The following is an 18,792-nucleotide window of genomic DNA, read 5'->3' as shown; positions in this document are numbered from 1 at the left end:
AGATTGTCGATGAGGAGTTGCAGAAATCGGGTAGAGGTATTATCAATAGTGTTGCCACGAGACGAGACGAGACGAGACTTCAGGCTGTCTCGTCTCGTCTCGTGTAAAGCGTGTCTCGTCTCGTGTCCCGTCTCGAAAAAATGCGCTCGTCCCGTCTCGTGTCTCGTCTCGAGAGGTTCTGTCCCGTCTCGTCTCGTCTCGTTTGTCTCGTTTTGTCTCGTCTTGTCTCGTAAAAAAATATGGCAGCATACCATGGGAACGAAAGTTAAATGTAGCAGGCTGCCCCATGCTAATCAAGATACAACTAAGTTACAAGTATTAACCAGAACACAAAGACAAGAAATGTCACGGTAACTACACCGTGAAGCCTTCACCTCTGGTGTATGTGGTAGTCGGTTCGATCTCGGTTAGTGCCATGTAAGCTTTGTGGTGGACAAACACCGTGTGCGTGGGTTTTCTCGGGGTTCTCCCGTTTCATCCCACTTTCTTCATTCCACTATTTCATTCATTACTCATCATCACCGTCTCCTTTAGCCTAACCGGCATTACCGTGGGACCTAAAACTCAAATATTTCATTTCATTTCATTTCATTTTTCGAATGTGTGTGTTTTCTCGAAGTTGTGTAGTATCCTACCACTTTCTTCATTCCACTAATTTTCCCATCATCATCCATTCGGGGTGGGCCAAAGTTGCCTAAAGGTCTTAAAAATAAATTCAAATAAGCTCACAAGGCAAGGACAAATAGTTTACAAGATAATATATCTCTGCTGTTAGTTGTCTGAGGCTTTTTTTTTTTTTTTTTTTTTTTTTTTTTTTACATTCTGAAACATTGAAATTTGTTTCACCAGTTTCAATACACGAATATACAGTAAATTGCTCATAGGTACGTTGAAGATGAAGACACTAATGTCAAATAATGTTTACACGACAAGCAAAGTTCGATGTAAAGGTGTCACCATCCCCGACACTATCGTGTACTATCAGCCCACTTGCTTTATAGTGTCTGTATACATACATATATATATATATATATATATATATATATATATATATAGAGAGAGAGAGAGAGAGAGAGAGACAGACAGACAGACAGACAGAGAGACAGAGAGATGGAAAGATATATAGATAAATAGAGAGATAGAGAGATAGATATGTGTGTACACTTTGATTTCATATATTCCAGCCTTTAGGTTTCCATACCAATCCAAAAACTACTTTTCATTTTAGCATGTTTAGATTTGTTGCAATTATTATTATTATTTTTTTTTTTTAAAAAAGCTCGGAACCAAATAATTTTATTGAGTAATGGAAAGTATTTGATTGAAATTTTATATGTTACTGCACAGTAAGCTCTACTTAAAGTGCCATAGTAATGGGAGCTGAACGACACATCGGACCAAAGAATGCTTGGGGCCAGTCTTCACCTCCATGGTACAAATCTGTTCCCATAACCGCAGGGTGTGTGCCACTATATGGTGGTTGCCCCGTTTGTGTAACAAACTCATGACAGTACACCCAGATTAGCTAGTGGTCTAAAAAAAAGTTGATTTTTGGGTGGCCATTTTGGATTAAAGTTTCTTATATTGTCGTGATCTATTCGCAATCATACAACGTCGAAATGTTGACACATTGGGTACGGGGATTCGAACTTGTAACCGCAGATGATTGTATAATTTATCAATGAGGCATGTTGTGTTAATGCACGAATGATATCTTAATCAATCCATCTTAGTTTTTTCTTGCCATTCATTAGCATATTTACTTGGCCCTGTATAAAACTTTTTCGTAATATATCCACCACCGGTTATTAACCACTTTATTGAAACGATCACAATATTATATTTTAGAACTGGCCTTTGAAATTAATTCTTTATTATATTTGCTTTCCAATTCTTTTAACTTCGTTTATAAACATATTATTTTGGCTTTGTACATACTGTTAGACTTCAGTTTTTCGTTCTCTTTACGCAAAAAGGAGAGCTCTTCCTTTGGTTTATGCCCCTCACTCTCCACAAAACAAACGAAAAATAACTTAAACAAAGAGTTATTTTTTATTTCAGTCACAATAGTTATTTCATCTGGCTGCACCCCAATGTCTGATTTGTTTTTTCTTTAAACACCTAACTTCCGTACATTTAATTCTTTCATTATTTACATCAACACGGTTCCGTATAATAAAGGTAAGTTTAGTGAAGGCACGTCTTGTTTAAACTTTTTCTTGGGTAGAATATTTAGAAGTTCACATTTTAAATTATGTCCATAAGCTTCGGGAATAAAATGATCGGAATAGACGCTGGCGTTTTCAACTTTAAAGATATCTTTCCGACAGCATTTCTTTCGCCAAACTTTCCGCAAAGGAACCGAGGGAAATATATGATAAATAACTTTGGAACCCGTAGTATTTCTACTATAATTGCGACAAATACTTAGTGTAGAATTCGACATGCTTATAGGCTAACACGAGCACTAGAGTAATTAATGTTTTCTTAATACAGGAAAGCAAGAATCACTCACTTTCCTGCAAAAATCAAAGAAACAAACAAGGGTGAATGACAAGGACCTTGGGCGAAAGCTATTTCTGCTCCCGCCGTGACGTCACAATTTTACTGCATCTCCGGTTTTCAAAGAAGGGTAGTTATGACCCGACCTTAAAAGAGGAAAGGAACAGTAGGGTCGGCGAACCTTGGAAGCAGAGGGCAATTTCGCACACTGGTCAGATCAAACATTTCCGCGTAACAAAACAAAGGTCCCCCTGTTAAACCTCTTCATTTAAAGTGTTATTGTTAGTATCATAAATTTGCTGAAAGCAAACAATTTGAAGGGTTCGTCGATAATATCTGCTTTTTTTGTCCTGCGCCCGCCTTCCAAACGAAGAGGTGAATTTTACAACATGACTGCTGTATAATAAGCGAGCAATTGGTAAAATGGTAAAAGTGTATTTTTATGTGTATGTGTGTGTGTGTGTGTGTGTGAGAGAGAGAGAGAGAGAGAGAGAGAGAGAGAACGAGAGAGAAGACAAAATATTAGTTGCAAGATGACATACTTCAATTGCCGTTTTCGGTTAATTTCGGTTCATATAGCAAAAAGAATACCGCCACCACAGAATCCGCCATCTCAACCAAAACTTTCAACTACAGCCTGTAATGAGTGTAGACCTTATCCAGTTTTCAAATTGAATAGATGGGGTGGTAGTTCGGTTTCTTGACCTTGTAAAAACCTTCCCTGTCTTTGATTTTGTTTGTCATCATTCCAGCCAGAAATGAAAAAAAAAAATGAGAATTCCTCAGTTTACAGCAAGGGGAATTGGGGACATGACATTAAGGATGATATTCCTGGAAGCTCATGTATCACGATTGATTCATTCAATAGACAGAGGACACTTTTCTATGAAGGCTTTTCAACATGTTTTCTCACAAAGGGGATTTTCCTTTTGCAATCTATATGACCACTGGCAATTTCAATCTTGGCCATTCCCGCCAGCGTTTGCATTTTCGAGACACAAGACGGGACGAGACATTTCACGAGACGTCCCGTTTCGTCTCGTGTCTCGTCTCGTTTTCGAGACGGGACAAGTAGTCTGTCCCGTCTCGTGTCTCGTCTAAAAGGGTTCCGTCTCGTCTCGTGTCTCGTCTCGTAAACGAGACGAGACACGAGACGGGACACGAGAAATGTCTCGTCTCGTGGTAACACTAATTATCAATTTCCATGACAGAGTGCGAACGGGGATTTCCCCTTATGAATTTACAGATGACTGATATTAGAAATAGACTAAGTGCTCAAACATTGTCCAACTTGTTGTTCATCAATGTTAATGGCCCACCGCTAGACAAGCTCAAAGTAGACGAGCTATTTATTTCTTGGCTGAAGGATGGACACCATTCCGCTGCGGATGATTTACCACAAAAATGTTACCAACAGGAAATAAACCCGATTTCACGTTTGTTTTAAAGTGGAAAATTACGAGCTATAGAAAATGTATAGGCCTACTTGTATTACTAATGGCTTATTTGTGCTATTCAACTTTGTACCTATTTTTTAGTCTCTTCTTTGCTTTAGGTAAACTACTTTGGAATAAATATTCATAATAATTGCAATCATGCATATTTGTAACTTAAATTTAACGTGGTGTTTAGTGATTACACAAATTACAATTATGAGCATACTTTGTGGAGATGCTCTCATATAGGGTACCCGAGCACCTTTATACACTATGAAAAACTGATTTTTCAAGTCTTTTGTGAGAAAAATACTGTGAACTGAGAAACCATAACCTTTTCCATATTGTACAGGGGTATTTTCCTGCGAATAGAAGTTTCTTTTGAAATGCGTTGAGAAATTAACACTTGCAAGAATACTCTTTTAGTGCAAGTATATTTTACGCACACACTAATTTCCCCTCACCTCGAATTGTTTCAATTTCCTCACTGACAAACACGTTACCATTTTATATCATAAAGATCAGATCCACCGTTATTCTGACAGAGCGGTGCTTGAGCGATTGAGTAGAAATTCAAACTCCGATTAGTGACAATTTCACAGTCATGTTTTATTACAAGTGTAAACTCTTTAGTCAGTACAAAAGAGGCCGTGAATTGTGTTCAGAGTTGATGACGATGGATTTTGATGAGTCAGAATAGGTCACAGTGAATGAGACTGGTTCATGGTGGGTGGTGGGTCAGAGTGGGTCACCGTGGGTGGTGGGTCACAGTGGGTCACCGTGGGTGGTGGGTCACAGTGGGTCACCGTGGGTGGTGGGTCACAGTGGGTCACGGTGGGTCGTGGGTCAGAGTGGGTCACCGTGGGTGGTGGGTCAGTGGGTCGTGGGTCACGGTGGGTGGTGGGTCAGTGGGTCGTGGGTCACGGTGGGTGGTGGGTCAGTGGGTCGTGGGTCAAGTTTTCGTTGACCCACGCCAACTCTGCTACCTACCTATGACCTACGTAATATTGGCCAAAAGATAGTTCCAATTTCCAGTACCAAATGCCCAGTTGGCCAGTGGCCAAACCAGTGGCCAGTTGGACAGTGGGCACCGCTTACTATTTGGCACCAAAATATTTACCATCCTTTTAGATACTAATCAACAGCAATATGATTTCTCTATGACTTACGGTTCCCGAGATATGGCTCCTTAAATTTCTGGAAATCAGCCATTTTTTGGCCAATATCTCGGGAACGATAAGAGTGACGCGAAATATTTAATAACTTTCTCTGATAGTTTTTGATGCTCTATCGAATGCAGGGTTCAAAATTGAAAAAAAAAAAATGCAAATAACACACAGACAGACAGACAGAGAATTCAGTAACGAACTTTTTAAGTTCGTTGAAAATTAGAATAACATCACTAAGTACATATGTCTATAAGGACGCTTAGTGTCAAAATTATAATGCTAATAAAATATACAATTGCCATTGACAAAAGTCTTTTCATTGTTTGCTAGTGGAAAAGAAGAAGGAAAGATTAATTGTGTAGCTACTTACGTATATTATTGATTGGAAAATTATTTTCATATGATAAATATATTTCAATGATTTAATTTCATTCAGTGGCGGATCTATTCAGGGACCGGGTGGGATAGGACCCCACGTTTTTAGATCACAACAGTAAGGACCCCGCACTTTTCTTATGGAAAGTGGCTTTCGGCTAATCTTGTTGAAACTTCGCTGGTTGATAGTTCTTAACATGTGGATCAAAAGTCTCAATGGGCACAAAGACCGAAATCCACTCCTTCCCCCCTAAAAACCGCCTCCAAGTAGCTGGGGGGATTGAACTGATTTCAGCATGTAAAACAATGTGTTGTTTTAATCAACTCAACAAGTACCCCAAACAACCACATGTTAGACTATAAAACTACCCCACTTGACACCGCACTTTTCTCCCCACATATCCCCCCCCCCCCCCCCGCGAATTACCTTACGGATGTTCCATATTACTGTAGTTTATAGTTGCGCGTATGTGTTGAAATACCTACAGTTTTGGTCTCACCGACGATATAATGGGTTTCACGTATCGCTGATTACGAATCTGAGGTGAGAGTTCTAGAATTCAAGATGGAGGATCAATCTGGCGGATCAAAAACACGAAACTCCTGAATGTAACCACAAATAGCTGTTTACTATGTATTTTGGGTCGTTGGTTACGAATCTGAGGTCAAAATTCTTGAATTCAAGATTGCAGATCCAATATGGTGGATATAAACGTCGAAGCCACAAATCGTAGTAGACTAGAGTGTTTTTAGATCGCTGTTTAAGTACGCAACATTCCTTGATACTTCAGCCACCATGTAGAATATTCTGCACCCTTGCCCTTTACCAAAACCCACCACAGATATCTTAATGCTGAACGGTGTTAAAATAATTCATCAATTATCTGTTCATTATTTTCATCATTTCGGTTTGCAGCATCTAATGTGGTACTTAGCAATGAGTCATCGGGATATCTAATATTCTGTAAATGTCGTGCATGGCCTAAATACCACAAGACACTTGCAACGTGCGCACATGTACCTAATGTACGAGCACCGCTTTGACATGTACAGTAGTAACCTTGAATAACATTTTGATCATAATCCTGGTCATCTTCATCATTGGCTACATATGCTATGAAAACTTGATGCTTAGTTGCATTGCGGAACCTTGAGTAGAGACGTATGCGCAGGAATCCCGGTTCAAATTACGTTTTCGTCAAGCTGGAATTGCTCATCCTTTTCTCGTATTAGTTTATCTTGGACGTAAGAGGATGAGAGATCTACTTGATATGTGCCTAGAGTCAAATCTCGTAAGTAGTTTAAGTTAAGTGCAGAGAAATCAATTAGGCTTTGATCATTCAGCAGTACCCATTGACCGTTACTTCTAATAAGATTATCTACCTCCACTCTTGCTTTAACAACGTTCGGCATGATTGACCTATTTCTCATTTCTCTAGCTAGTTCAATGGTTGCATCTTGCATGAAAATAAGGTGATGGTATCTGTTCAAAATAGCTCCACTATGCGATAGAAAGTATTCAGTTTCTTTGCATGTTGCAGATTCAATGTTTGTGCTAGAAACTTAAAAACAGATCTTAGATGCCCGTTTCTTGCCTCGACTATCCATCGACTTTTAGTAACTAGTCGAGAAGTATTCGCATCTTCTGTTGATAGTTGTCTTTCACGTGGTAGTAGGAGTGCGGGCATTCTATGATCAATTCCTAAATATTCCAGTAAAGGAATTGCATCGCGGTATCCTCTGTCTACTAACACAATGACCAGGATTATGATCAAAATGTTATTCAAGGTTACTACTGTACATGTCAAAGCGGTGCTCGTACATTAGGTACATGTGCGCACGTTGCAAGTGTCTTGTGGTATTTAGGCCATGCACGACATTTACAGAATATTAGATATCCCGATGACTCATTGCTAAGTACCACATTAGATGCTGCAAACCTAAATGATGAAAATAATGAACAGATTATTGATGAATTATTTTAGCACCGTTCAGCATTAAGGTATCTGTGGTGGGTTTTGGTAAAGGGCAAGGGTGCAGAATAATTCTACATGGTGGCTGAAGTATCAAGGAATGTTGCGTACTTAAACAGTGATCTAAAAACACTCTAGTCTACTACGATTTGTGGCTTCGACGTTTATATCCACCATATTGGATCTGCAATCTTGAATTCAAGAATTTTGACCTCAGATTCGTAACCAACGACCCAAAATACATAGTAAACAGCTATTTGTGGTTACATTCAGGAGTTTTGTGTTTTTGATCCGCCATATTGATCCTCCATCTTGAATTCTAGAACTCTCACCTTAGATTCGTAATCAGCGATACGTGAAACCCATTATATCGTCGGTGAGACCAAAACTGTAGGTATTTCAACACATACGCGCAACTATAAACTACAGTAATATGGAACATCCGTAAGGTAATTCGCGGGGGGGGGGATATGTGGGGAGAAAAGGGTGGTGTCAAGTGGGGTAGTTTGATAGTCTAACATGTGGTTGTTTGGGGTACTTGTTGAGTTGATTAAAACAACACATTGTTTTACATGCTGAAATCAGTTCAATCCCCCCAGCTACTTGGAGGCGGTTTTTAGGGGGGAAGGAGTGGATTTCGGTCTTTGTGCCCATTGAGACTTTTGATCCACATGTTAAGAACTATCAACCAGCGAAGTTTCAACAAGATTAGCCGAAAGCCACTTTCCATAAGAAAAGTGCGGGGTCCTTTAAGCTATTGTTTATATATATTTTGAAAGTTTATAGTAATTTCATGATATATGTGTCCATAGTATGGGTTCTAGCTGGCTTCCCCAGCTTTTACCTTCTAGATTCGTGCCTAATTTCATTGAAAAATTTCTACAATTACTAAGTGGTAAGCTATACCAAGGTAAGTTCACGTTAATAGTTGTAATGTTATATTGATAGTTGAAACCAAGAAGATACGAGTATTTATTCAAATATTTACATCTACACCAACGGCGACCCTCGAGTATAGTTCATGCTTTGTATCTTTATTAAGAAAAGGAAAATATATATGCGTAAAGGAAAACAATGTAATTGGCGATCAGTATATACTAAAATCAAGATTTGACTTCTAACTGTAAAAGATATATTTTATTAACCTTTTGATTACTACACCCATTTTGCAATTTAAGATTGATTGTTGGTACAGTCGATTTTTAGATTTCATAGAGCTACTTTCAAATGTTGGTTGCTCAGGCTCTAACTGCCGTGGAAACGTGAAACAAGACGGAGGATTCACAGCATAAAACAAAAATTCACAAGCTAGAATATTAAAATGATTTTGGCATATTCCTAAATTACTTCCTTCAGCTTTTATTTTTATATTTCTATTTTTCGTTAACTTGCCTGCCCTCAAGTACGGATTTTATGTTGTCCTTGCCCGTGGTACATTATTTAAATTGGTCATCACTGATCTACGCAATAAGACATCCTAATTTTTATTTTTTTTTTTTAAAGAAAACTTCTTAGTCTTTTATTGTGTACGTTTCTTTTCAAATATTTGTTCGTATTTAATTATGTACAAGTAATAATACTCAACATCAATATCAGAAATCTCAGACACTTTTTCGATTCTTGAACATTATCTGCTACCTAAACCCAATGCTGGAGTTGCGCTTTTTTTTTTTTTTTTTTTTTTAAATTCAGTGCTAGAAAAAACTGAAAGTAAGTCCCTTTCCTAACAATCAAGGAAGATATTTGTTATTTATTTGAAGACTAGTTTGGGAGAAAATGAAACAGAATTTTTTTGATCATACGCAAAAGGAGACAGAAGTCTTCCAATAGCAACACATATTTTTTAATTAAACAAGACTCCTTTCATAATATATTTTCAAGACGAGACAGCCTCAACTCTTGTAGCATATTCCGAAGTCTCATTACTATTGTTGTCTGCAGGACAAGAGTCGAAATTGTCTTGTAGCCCCGCGTAGCATAGTCGCTAACGCCCTCGCCTTTGGTGTGAGAGATCCCAGATTTGATTTCCGACAGCGACACACTGAGAAAAAAATTGTAGGTGGCGTACTTAAAAAGATAGGTTACATGTGTAATTGCTGTAGTTTTTGGACTTTACATACAGCAGACGTATAACTGAAAACGCATGTTTTATAATACTTTCTGTATAAGTGTTCCATCTATACGTACTTTTCGTATGAAGCAATGTAGGCGGTCAGGATCTCACATACAAATGGACGTACATAACATATAGCTGACGAAGGTAACATAAGTATATGTATGTGATATACGGAAAACTGTTAGATGTCAGACATCCTGCAACGGCATGATGTAACATCTAAGGGCAGTGCCTATGTAGCATACGGATACGTATGCTCCATACTGATTTCTAGAGTAAGCAAGAGGATACCGTATATTTGTACAATATACCGCTGTCCGGAGAACGGATTTTTCTCTTTGAAATCCGTTCAAAAAGTGTAAAAAGTTTTTTTTTCAGGCCAGCCATGCTGAGTGAGATCTTTCTTATCCACACCAGGTAAATGCCGGAATGGTACCCCTGGTCGCTTCCTTCCTTGCTTCAACATTCCTTCTTCCTTCCGAATTCCCCGACTAGTGTGATCGTCGAATGACGTCATTCTTCAAAAATGACGGACTAAACTGACCATAGATGTCAAAAGCCCAGAAATCTATTTCCAAGCCATAACCCTAATCGAAATTATCTTGTCTCGAAAAATAAAGTGAAAGCGATGGATCGTCTCGCAAACCATATCCGTATATCCGTGGGAAACCTCTGTTTCGTCTCGAATTTCAGTGTAAATTCTGTCTCGTCTCATATTGAGAGTAGTCCTAATTTTTAAAGCAGGACAATTGGATCTAGCAGGATCCGTACTATTGCAAATGGTCAAGACTTCAGCTTGAACACCATGTTTCAGTCTGCCTTATATACAGTTCAGATGTTCTTTGTTTATTTACGCGCAGTTCCTTCTTTTCCTCACGATTTTGTTAAAAAAGTTTTTTTTTTTCTTCACCTTAACTCTGAAAAATTTACTACTAATGTCTTACCTTGTTGGCAAGATATTTGCATAGCTCGCATTTCAAACAGGCAGTAAACGGCAACTCTTCGTCACAACGAGTGAATTCACTTCCATAGTTGATTTTCTTCGTGACTGGTCCTATATATAAAGGCGGTTGAACATATATTGCTTCGTGGAAGAAAGTCATCTCTTGAGGGTCCTCATCATTCATGCTTGTGATGACCGGATCAACCGCTGATACTCTTAAGCATGTCCATGAACAAATGACAAGCAATAACTTAGACATCTGAAATGTGGTTTTAAATCCAGTGTATTATTACTACAATCATCAATCAATGTTACACATTAAGAACTTACGTATTTATAAAATGCATAGATATGCATAATACAGTAGATATTCGTATGTACGGCCACAACTAGCACCGTTATACTGTATTAGTATTAAATGTCTTGACTTTTCTACTCATTTCCTGAAATAGAGATATGTACACGCTTTAATTTCTAACGTTCTTTATAGTTTTAAGTTAAACCTTTCTTAACTTTAGGCAGACCAAGGCGTGTTTAAGGAGGGTCATAAAAATAATCTGTACGTATTACGTGCGCACCGAGAAATCTAAGCTTTCGGGTGGTTCAATATTACAAGCCACTATGTCTATGTGGAATTTAATAGGTAGTATTATGCACCCAAAAAGACGATAAGTGTTTGTAAAATACTTCCACCAGGGGAAAAAAATTAGGACTAGATTGTTGCTTATAAGAGAAAGAGTACAGATGAAGTGTATGATCAGATCAAGTTACAAATAAATATTGAGTTAGAAGGTTCTTTGAAGGTTCCGGACCCACTGGACTTCCCAATGCAAAGTTTTGTTTCTCCCCGCGTTCCCCCTCACTTTTATCCCTGCCTTACGGGCAAATCCATGCTCAACAGGTTCGACTTTCATTAATGTATTTACTATCTGGTAACCTTGCGCCAGGTACTTCCTTCCGTTTGCCAGATAGATTTATGTATATAACCGGTTACAAAAGAAAATAAACACAACTTTCGCTCTCCTTACATAGTATCAAGCATACAAAAGAGTAATTATCGATTTCTTCCCGGTAAATTTTAAAAATTTTGCTAGAAACAGATACCAACTTTGGAATTTAACGCAACCAAAGAGAACCTAACCCAATTTAACTTAACCTAACCTAACGTGTGTTTTATAAGCTAGTAGGAGTAAATGGAATTTATTTATGCACTTTTCTAATTTTGCTGTCAAATACAGTGAAGTATGTACAGTTGGCGACAAAAGTTCTTTCGGGTTCGCTCGAGCAGACACTTCTACCAAATAAAAAAATATAGGTAAAATACGATGAGAAATATTTTAGTGAAGGAATAAGAGTATGAATTTAAGTAATTATTGTCAGTGCACAGCATATTAAAGCATATTTTGAGTGATAGGGAAAGTATTGTATGTGTAAGTGTGCTCTTCCACTATCCTCTTTGTGCATATGCGTCCCGTCGCAGACGCCCCTGCTCCCTACGGACGCACCCCTCGCTGCCGCTCTGGTCTATTTGCTGCTCTCCTGCAAAAACTCGGTTAGATAGCATTCGTGCCTTTTACTGGCCACCTAGCACAAACTGGTTCATGTTTTTCGCACTGTAGTTTTTATTCCACTGTACTTCCACACTGTACTTGTACTAAGCCCTCCTAAAGTCAATCTGCAAATAGTAATGGAGATCCTCATTTAGTCATGTTCTGCGAAAAGAAATACAAAGCTCTAACCTGACCTGGAAATGTAAGAAATGTGTCGAAATTTTGTAAAACTGTGAGCTCGAGTTATGCCATTCTTTCCGCTTGTTAAAATTAGTTTCTTACATAATTTGAGAATGGAAGAATTTGAGTACAGTTTTTGGTAAATTAAAAAGAATGTAATTTTCTGTACGTTCCAACTTTGACACTCGGTGAAACGGTGCTTTGTAGTGGACAAACACCGTGTATGTGGTTTTCTCGGGGTTCTCCCGTTTCCTACCATTTTCTCATTCCGCCATTTCATTCATTTCTCATCATCACGGTCTCCTTTAGCCTAGCCGGCATAACCGTATGACGTTAATTTGAAGATTTCATTTCACTCTATTTTCGGTGAAACGGTGTACGTTCCACCGTTATTGCTAAAAAAAAAAAAAAAAAATACCAAAAGGAAAAAACTATTGTCGCCAACTGTACAAGCAATTCTAAATATGACATACCCTTCAGTACCAGTATTCTATTTACCTCACTTAATTTCGGAGAGAAGTCGCCTTCAGTTAGCAAAATAAACGATTTACAACTCATTAAACTCTTCTTCTTCTTCTTTGCTTCTCACCAAAAATTATAAGGAGAAAAGGGTGTGGGCATTGAACCATTTCACCTACTATTTACCATTCATATGTCTTGTAAGGTTCACGAGTTTTTAACATTCAGAAGTAGGAATTTATCGAAAACCCCGTTTTTCTGTCATTCATTTTTCTATGTTATTAGTGTCTTAAATATTATTAATTATCATAAAAACTTTGCAGTAGTAGCTATGTAAACTATAATTCCTACTTTATTAAAATAAAATGGTATTCTTTTACAATTTTGGAGACGAAGATTATTTTCATTAAAATATTATTTTTATTAAACTATATTTCTATGTCGTTGCTTGCTAAAATTGACCAAATATTAAAATGTGGCGCGGGATGAGGAAAGAGAGCAGTATTTAACCTAACATTTATTATCTGTATAACATCACATCTGTTCAATCTGTTAAGTCTAGTAAGGATGGATTGTGAAGTAATGGATTGAATAAACCAGTAATGTTTTCCTTGAACCTTGTCGAGTTATTACTGCAGATATACTTGCTTTCAAAGTTATTTTGAAAATTGCACTAAACATTGTGATATGGCACATTAATATTTGTGACAGTATCATTACAGCATGATTCCTTAACCAATTCATCACCTACATTTTATAAAATTATGCCAATATTAGAGGTAGTCCACACAAAGTGAACTTCGGAGTTATTATTTCGGAATTTTCAAAAAAAAAAAAAAAAAAAAAAAAAGATATATATATATATATATATATATATATATATATATATATATATATATATAATGATTGATCAAGTTATTTTCTTTTCACGTTTGATAGTTTCCAAAGATTTTAATACTCTTAATGAGACTGAAAAAATACATGTAGATTGAAAATTTTTCTTAGATATACTCAATAATGCCTGTTAGACAGTAAAGGCTTCTCTTTCGAAAATTGATGAATATGACGGTAGTTTATACTGTTTCCTAAGGCTTTGTTGTGATAAATATACAGCTATACTTACTGGTTGCAAGGTGCACTTCACTTCCTTGCTAATTAACTTAATACTTATGTATGGTATATTTTAATATTAAATAATATATATTTAAGTTTTGTTTATTATTAGAGTATAAGTGAAGCCTGGCTCTATTTATTTACTCTAGTATAGTGTAATATACATCTTAATATGTTGCATTATATGTAAAAATTGTACATATCTTTACAGAATTATCTTAATCATTTATATATATTAGAAAGATTAGAAATTTCGCTCGCGCTCTTTTTGGTTGAAGGTCTGGGTACAGCTGGGTAGAGGCTATAGCACGGCCAACAAGAGGTGGTCTCTGACGTTTCTTACCACATGCGGTGGGACATTGCAGCACCTACTTTGGTACCAGTGTTACCAACTACGATCACTCTGTCTTATACCATAAATTAAATTGCCACTACAGTTGCACCGAAAAAATCCTTGACACGCGAATAGTGGCAATGTCACTGCGAGCTGTCAGAGACGTGTTACTGGACGCACTATAGTTTTTTGAATGCTTTCCTTAGTTGCTGGTCTTTTCCAGTAATTTTCCATTGCTGCAGTTTCTAGAAAAGTTGCTAAGTTGATTTTTCTACATTGTTTTTTGTACTCGAAAACATATAAAAAGACGGATTTTTACGGCTTTGGCTGTTTCAGTGCAGAAGGCATGTAGGTTGGAGGTCTCGACTGGTGACTGACAGTCCGAAGGAAATTAGCAAGAAAGCTTATTTCCATGAGATTTGTCCTTTAGAACTGTTACTGGAAGTTCGGTATATGTGTTGGTCCAAGGTTTTCAGTCCCGGTAGAGAAAGTGATCTCTGGCTGTAACTTAAGAAATTTCCGACATAGGAGTAGGAATTAAAGTGACAGTTAGGAAGTTCAGTCCTAAGTCAGAATACTAGCAAAAATGGGCTATAGTTTTAAAGTATAGAAAGAATGATGAAAAATTCATTCTTGTGGTGATCCTAGGAGGAGTGTGAATACAGGACGCCTAGGTTTTTGAAACTTCCTGGTGCTGGAGGTTTTTTCCTTGTATTACAATCCAGGTTGCGATTTGGGTTCGACCCATACTTGAATATTTAGATAATTTCCTTAATGGAAATTCTCTGAATGAAGAGAGTCCAACCAGGTTATAGGCCAGACTGATACTAGAGTCAAGTTTAACAGTCTTTGAAATCAAGGAATATAGGGCTTGAGTAGAGCGAGTACTAGCTCCTATATTGCGAGAGACCCCGAAGTAAATTGGAGAAACTGAACTGATGAAAATTTAGAAATTTCTATATTAGAGGCTGAACTTATTTACCCTGTCCTTTAGTACTTGGAGAACGAGGGCTCATTGTTATCTTTAAAGGGCACAGTAACGCCCTTTTCTATCTCAATTACTAGTCAGGAACCATATCCAAAATTAGAGGAATATTAATTCTAATAAATTGTTAATCCACCTCGAATTTCTTGATATTTCATTTAACTCAATAATATTTTGTACCTGTTACCTAGACACCAGCAAGCGGATGTTTTTACCTTTAGAGAAAAATTTAGAGTGTAAGGTAAAATGGCAGACTCAATCATTTGGGAGATGAGAGATAATAATATTATTTTTTATTATTGATTATATTATTCTGGATGATTTATGCCTTGCATAGTTGGAGGATATATATATATATATATATATATATATATATATATATATATATATATATATATATATATATATATATATATATATATATTACTTTACACATTGTAAACCATAACTTTTGGACGCATTTGCGAAAATGAAAGTATTTGGCAATGTACGTTAGGGTGTCCCTTATTTAATATAATTTCGTGTTGCGATATGCACACCCTAGAAATGTATATTATGTGATTGCAAACACACATTAGTGAAACAGCAGCTCTCTACGAGAACGTTAACCCGTGCCGACTTGACGACAAAGTCATGAAATGGCGTTTCCATATTATAATATAATTTAGAATGTCCAATCGTGATAACGGAGAAACTAAAAGAGACAGAGAAACGAAACTTTGCACGAAGCAACTAAAGAAAGGACGGCATTTGCCCATATATTGACAAACATGACCAGATGAGCAGTATTGCCAACCATAGAGAAAGTTGAGTTTTTGTAAATCGAATGACCTAAACTGGATATTATTATTGGAAGCAACAATGAAAATAAAGGCAAAAGAGATGTTAAACGAATATCAGTGTTGCAAACTTTTCGAGATATAACGTGAAACATGTGATACATTTAAACACCGTGGCACACAGTGGTTCGATTTATGAGTTTGATTTATAAACACACAACTTTCTCTTGGTTTGGCAACACTGTGCATCCGGTGATGTTCGTCAATATAGGGCAGATGCTATCCTTTACCTTGTTGCTAAGTGCAAAGTTTCGTTTCTCTGTCTTTTGTAGTCTCTCCGTTACCACGGTTAGACATTCTACGGTTATAATGTGTAAACCTCATTTCATAACTTTGTCGTTAAGTCGGCACGGGTTAACGTTTTCGTAGGGAGCTGCCATTTCACTAAGGCGTGTTTGCCGTCACATAAAATACATTTCGCGGGTGTGCGTATCGCAACACGAACTTACCCTACATAAGGGACACGATAATGTACGTATGATATCCGATAACATGGAGTAAAACCTGGAGGAAGAAATTATTTACAATTAACAGTTTTGGCATTATAATGTTTACCATTTGGAAGTTGGTAACATAGCTTACAGAAAACCAACCCAGGGTACGAAATGTTGAATACAGTTTGCTAATTTACTTTCAAATATATGCATGAAACTTTGTTAATATATTTACCTGTATTATTTTTCTTAGCATTCTTATTAATGTTTCTATAAATTGCACTTGCTAAATTGTGTAGAACTTTCTTGATAGTTGATGAGATGACCACAAATCGACATAGTAAGTATAGTTATGCCATTTTAGAATTGTTTGGTATATACTGCTACCCCAACTTCTTCTAGTAACACATTACAGGAGGTACTTCTAGGTTAAGAAAAATTAGTTTTTCCTGTATTGTATAAATTTTGCCCACGGCATTCATGTGTTTTGGGAAGGAGAAATATAGAGACAATTCTATACAGTAATTTCGCTTCTATACATTGATAAAGCTAGTACCTACATACAGGGTTTGTCCGGAAAGTTATAGGACTGAGTCGATTTTTTTAAAAAAAATTATTGAGCCAATCGTTACAATTCTTTAAAAACTTTCAAAATAGGCCCCTTCTGCGTCGATGCAGCGCTGCCAGCGCGATTTCCAAGCATTGAAGGCGTCACTGAAGTCATTCTCCGGAATAGCCTTGAGAGCCGCTGTGCAAGCTGCTTGGATCCCCTCTGTTGTCTCAAAATGCTTGCCTTTCATCGGGCGTTTCAGGCGAGGAAACAAAAAGAAGTCCGGGGGCCCACATCTGGGCTGTAGGGCGGCTGCGGAAGTGTTGGGATGCCGGCCTTGGTCAGGTAACTGTTCACAAGAAAGGCGGTGTGAGCCGGGGCGTTGTCGTGGTGCAGCTTCCAGTCGGCTCCGATGTCAAGTCGAACCCGATTGATCCTTCGTTTGAGTCTCTTGAGGACTTACACGTAAAACTTGGCGTTGACGGTTTGTCCAGGAGGATCAAATTCATAGTGGACGATGCCTTTGATGTCAAAAAATATAATGAGCATCGTTTTCACTTTGGATTTGCTCATTCTTCCCTTTTTTGGGCGAGAAGACGCAGGCGTGTGCCGCTAGGAAGATTGCCTCTTTGTCTGGGGATCATACTCAAAGATCCATGATTCGTCACCTTTGATTACGTTATTCAAAAATTGGGGGTCACTTTCACACATGTTCAAATTTCCTTGGCACAACTCCACTCGCCGCAATTTCTGGTCGTCAGTGAGCACTTTTGGGACAATATTCGCGCACACCTTGCGCATGTTCAAATGCTCCGTCACAATTTCATGAACCACAGTTTTTGGTAAATTTAACATCTGGCCAATTAAACGAATACTTAGTCGAATGTCTGAGTTCAAAACTTCGCGCGCACGAGTCACATTGTCGGTGTTTGTCGAAGTAAAAGGTCTTCCAGCACGGTCTTCATCGGCGACCTCTTCCCGGCCCTCCGAAAAGGCCTTGTGCCACCGACACACACCACTTCTTGCTAAAGCATCATCTGGGTAAGCCTGCTTGATCATATCAAACGTCTCTGTCGCAGATTTACCGACTTTAACACAGAATGTAATCGCGTACCTCTGCTCTAACAAACGCTGCATTTTCGGCTTGCAGCGTCACTCACAGAAACACGTCGCGCGAAAAAGCCTGTCCTGACTCTCTGTGTGCTCGGAGACAACTGACCAGCCGCTCGTTCGTTAGCTAGGAATACCCTCTACCTGATCCAGTCGGTGCGCGCACGCTCCGAAGTACAGTCATGGCGGAATAAAATCAGTCCTATTACTTCCCGGACAAACCCTGTATATACTTTAGGATTTGTTCCACATTGTTTATAACAAACTTTTTGTAATATTAATAATGTTTATGGTTCGCAATTTCAATTTGTTTATATATTGTGATCAATATTAAGCCTAGAATGTAATATTACCCCTAAATATTTTATTATTTTGTTCATTAATTTCTAAATATTTTTAACTTTATATTAACTTTGGTATTGCTTTATTCCTGGTGAAAACAATAAAATTTGTCTTGTTAACACCTATAAGAAGTCAATTGGTATTGCACCAAATCATTACTGCACTCATAACAGATTCTAAAATTTTTAATGCTAAGATTATATCGTCCACATAAGCAAAAATATCAACATTTATCTTATTTATATAGACAAATTCTAATATATAAATATTGAACAGCAAATGACTTAGTTTACAAACCTGGCAGACACCTCTAGATGTTTTTCTGACCGCATTACAATATATTAATAAATTTTTAACTACAATTTCCTAATTTTATAAGGAA

General features: G+C 37.5%; 1 protein-coding gene across 1 annotated transcript in view; it reads right to left on the bottom strand.

The window, feature by feature from the left end:
* The window catches only part of LOC145662162 (uncharacterized), a gene marked incomplete in the record, with an annotated part of 54,449 nt that extends 41,631 nt beyond the window's left edge, over positions 1-12,818 (bottom strand). Inside the window, 2 exon segments of the mRNA XM_081727497.1 lie at positions 10,516-10,773; positions 12,743-12,818. Coding sequence (XP_081583623.1) covers positions 10,516-10,773; positions 12,743-12,802 — 318 coding nt within the window.
* Between the last annotated feature and the right edge of the window lie 5,974 nt (positions 12,819-18,792).

Source organism: Thermobia domestica, chromosome 10 (assembly GCF_964235325.1).
Source record: "Thermobia domestica chromosome 10, izTheDome1.hap1.1, whole genome shotgun sequence".
Lineage (NCBI taxonomy): Eukaryota > Metazoa > Arthropoda > Insecta > Zygentoma > Lepismatidae > Thermobia > Thermobia domestica.
This window is presented reverse-complemented; position numbering and strand designations above follow the sequence as displayed.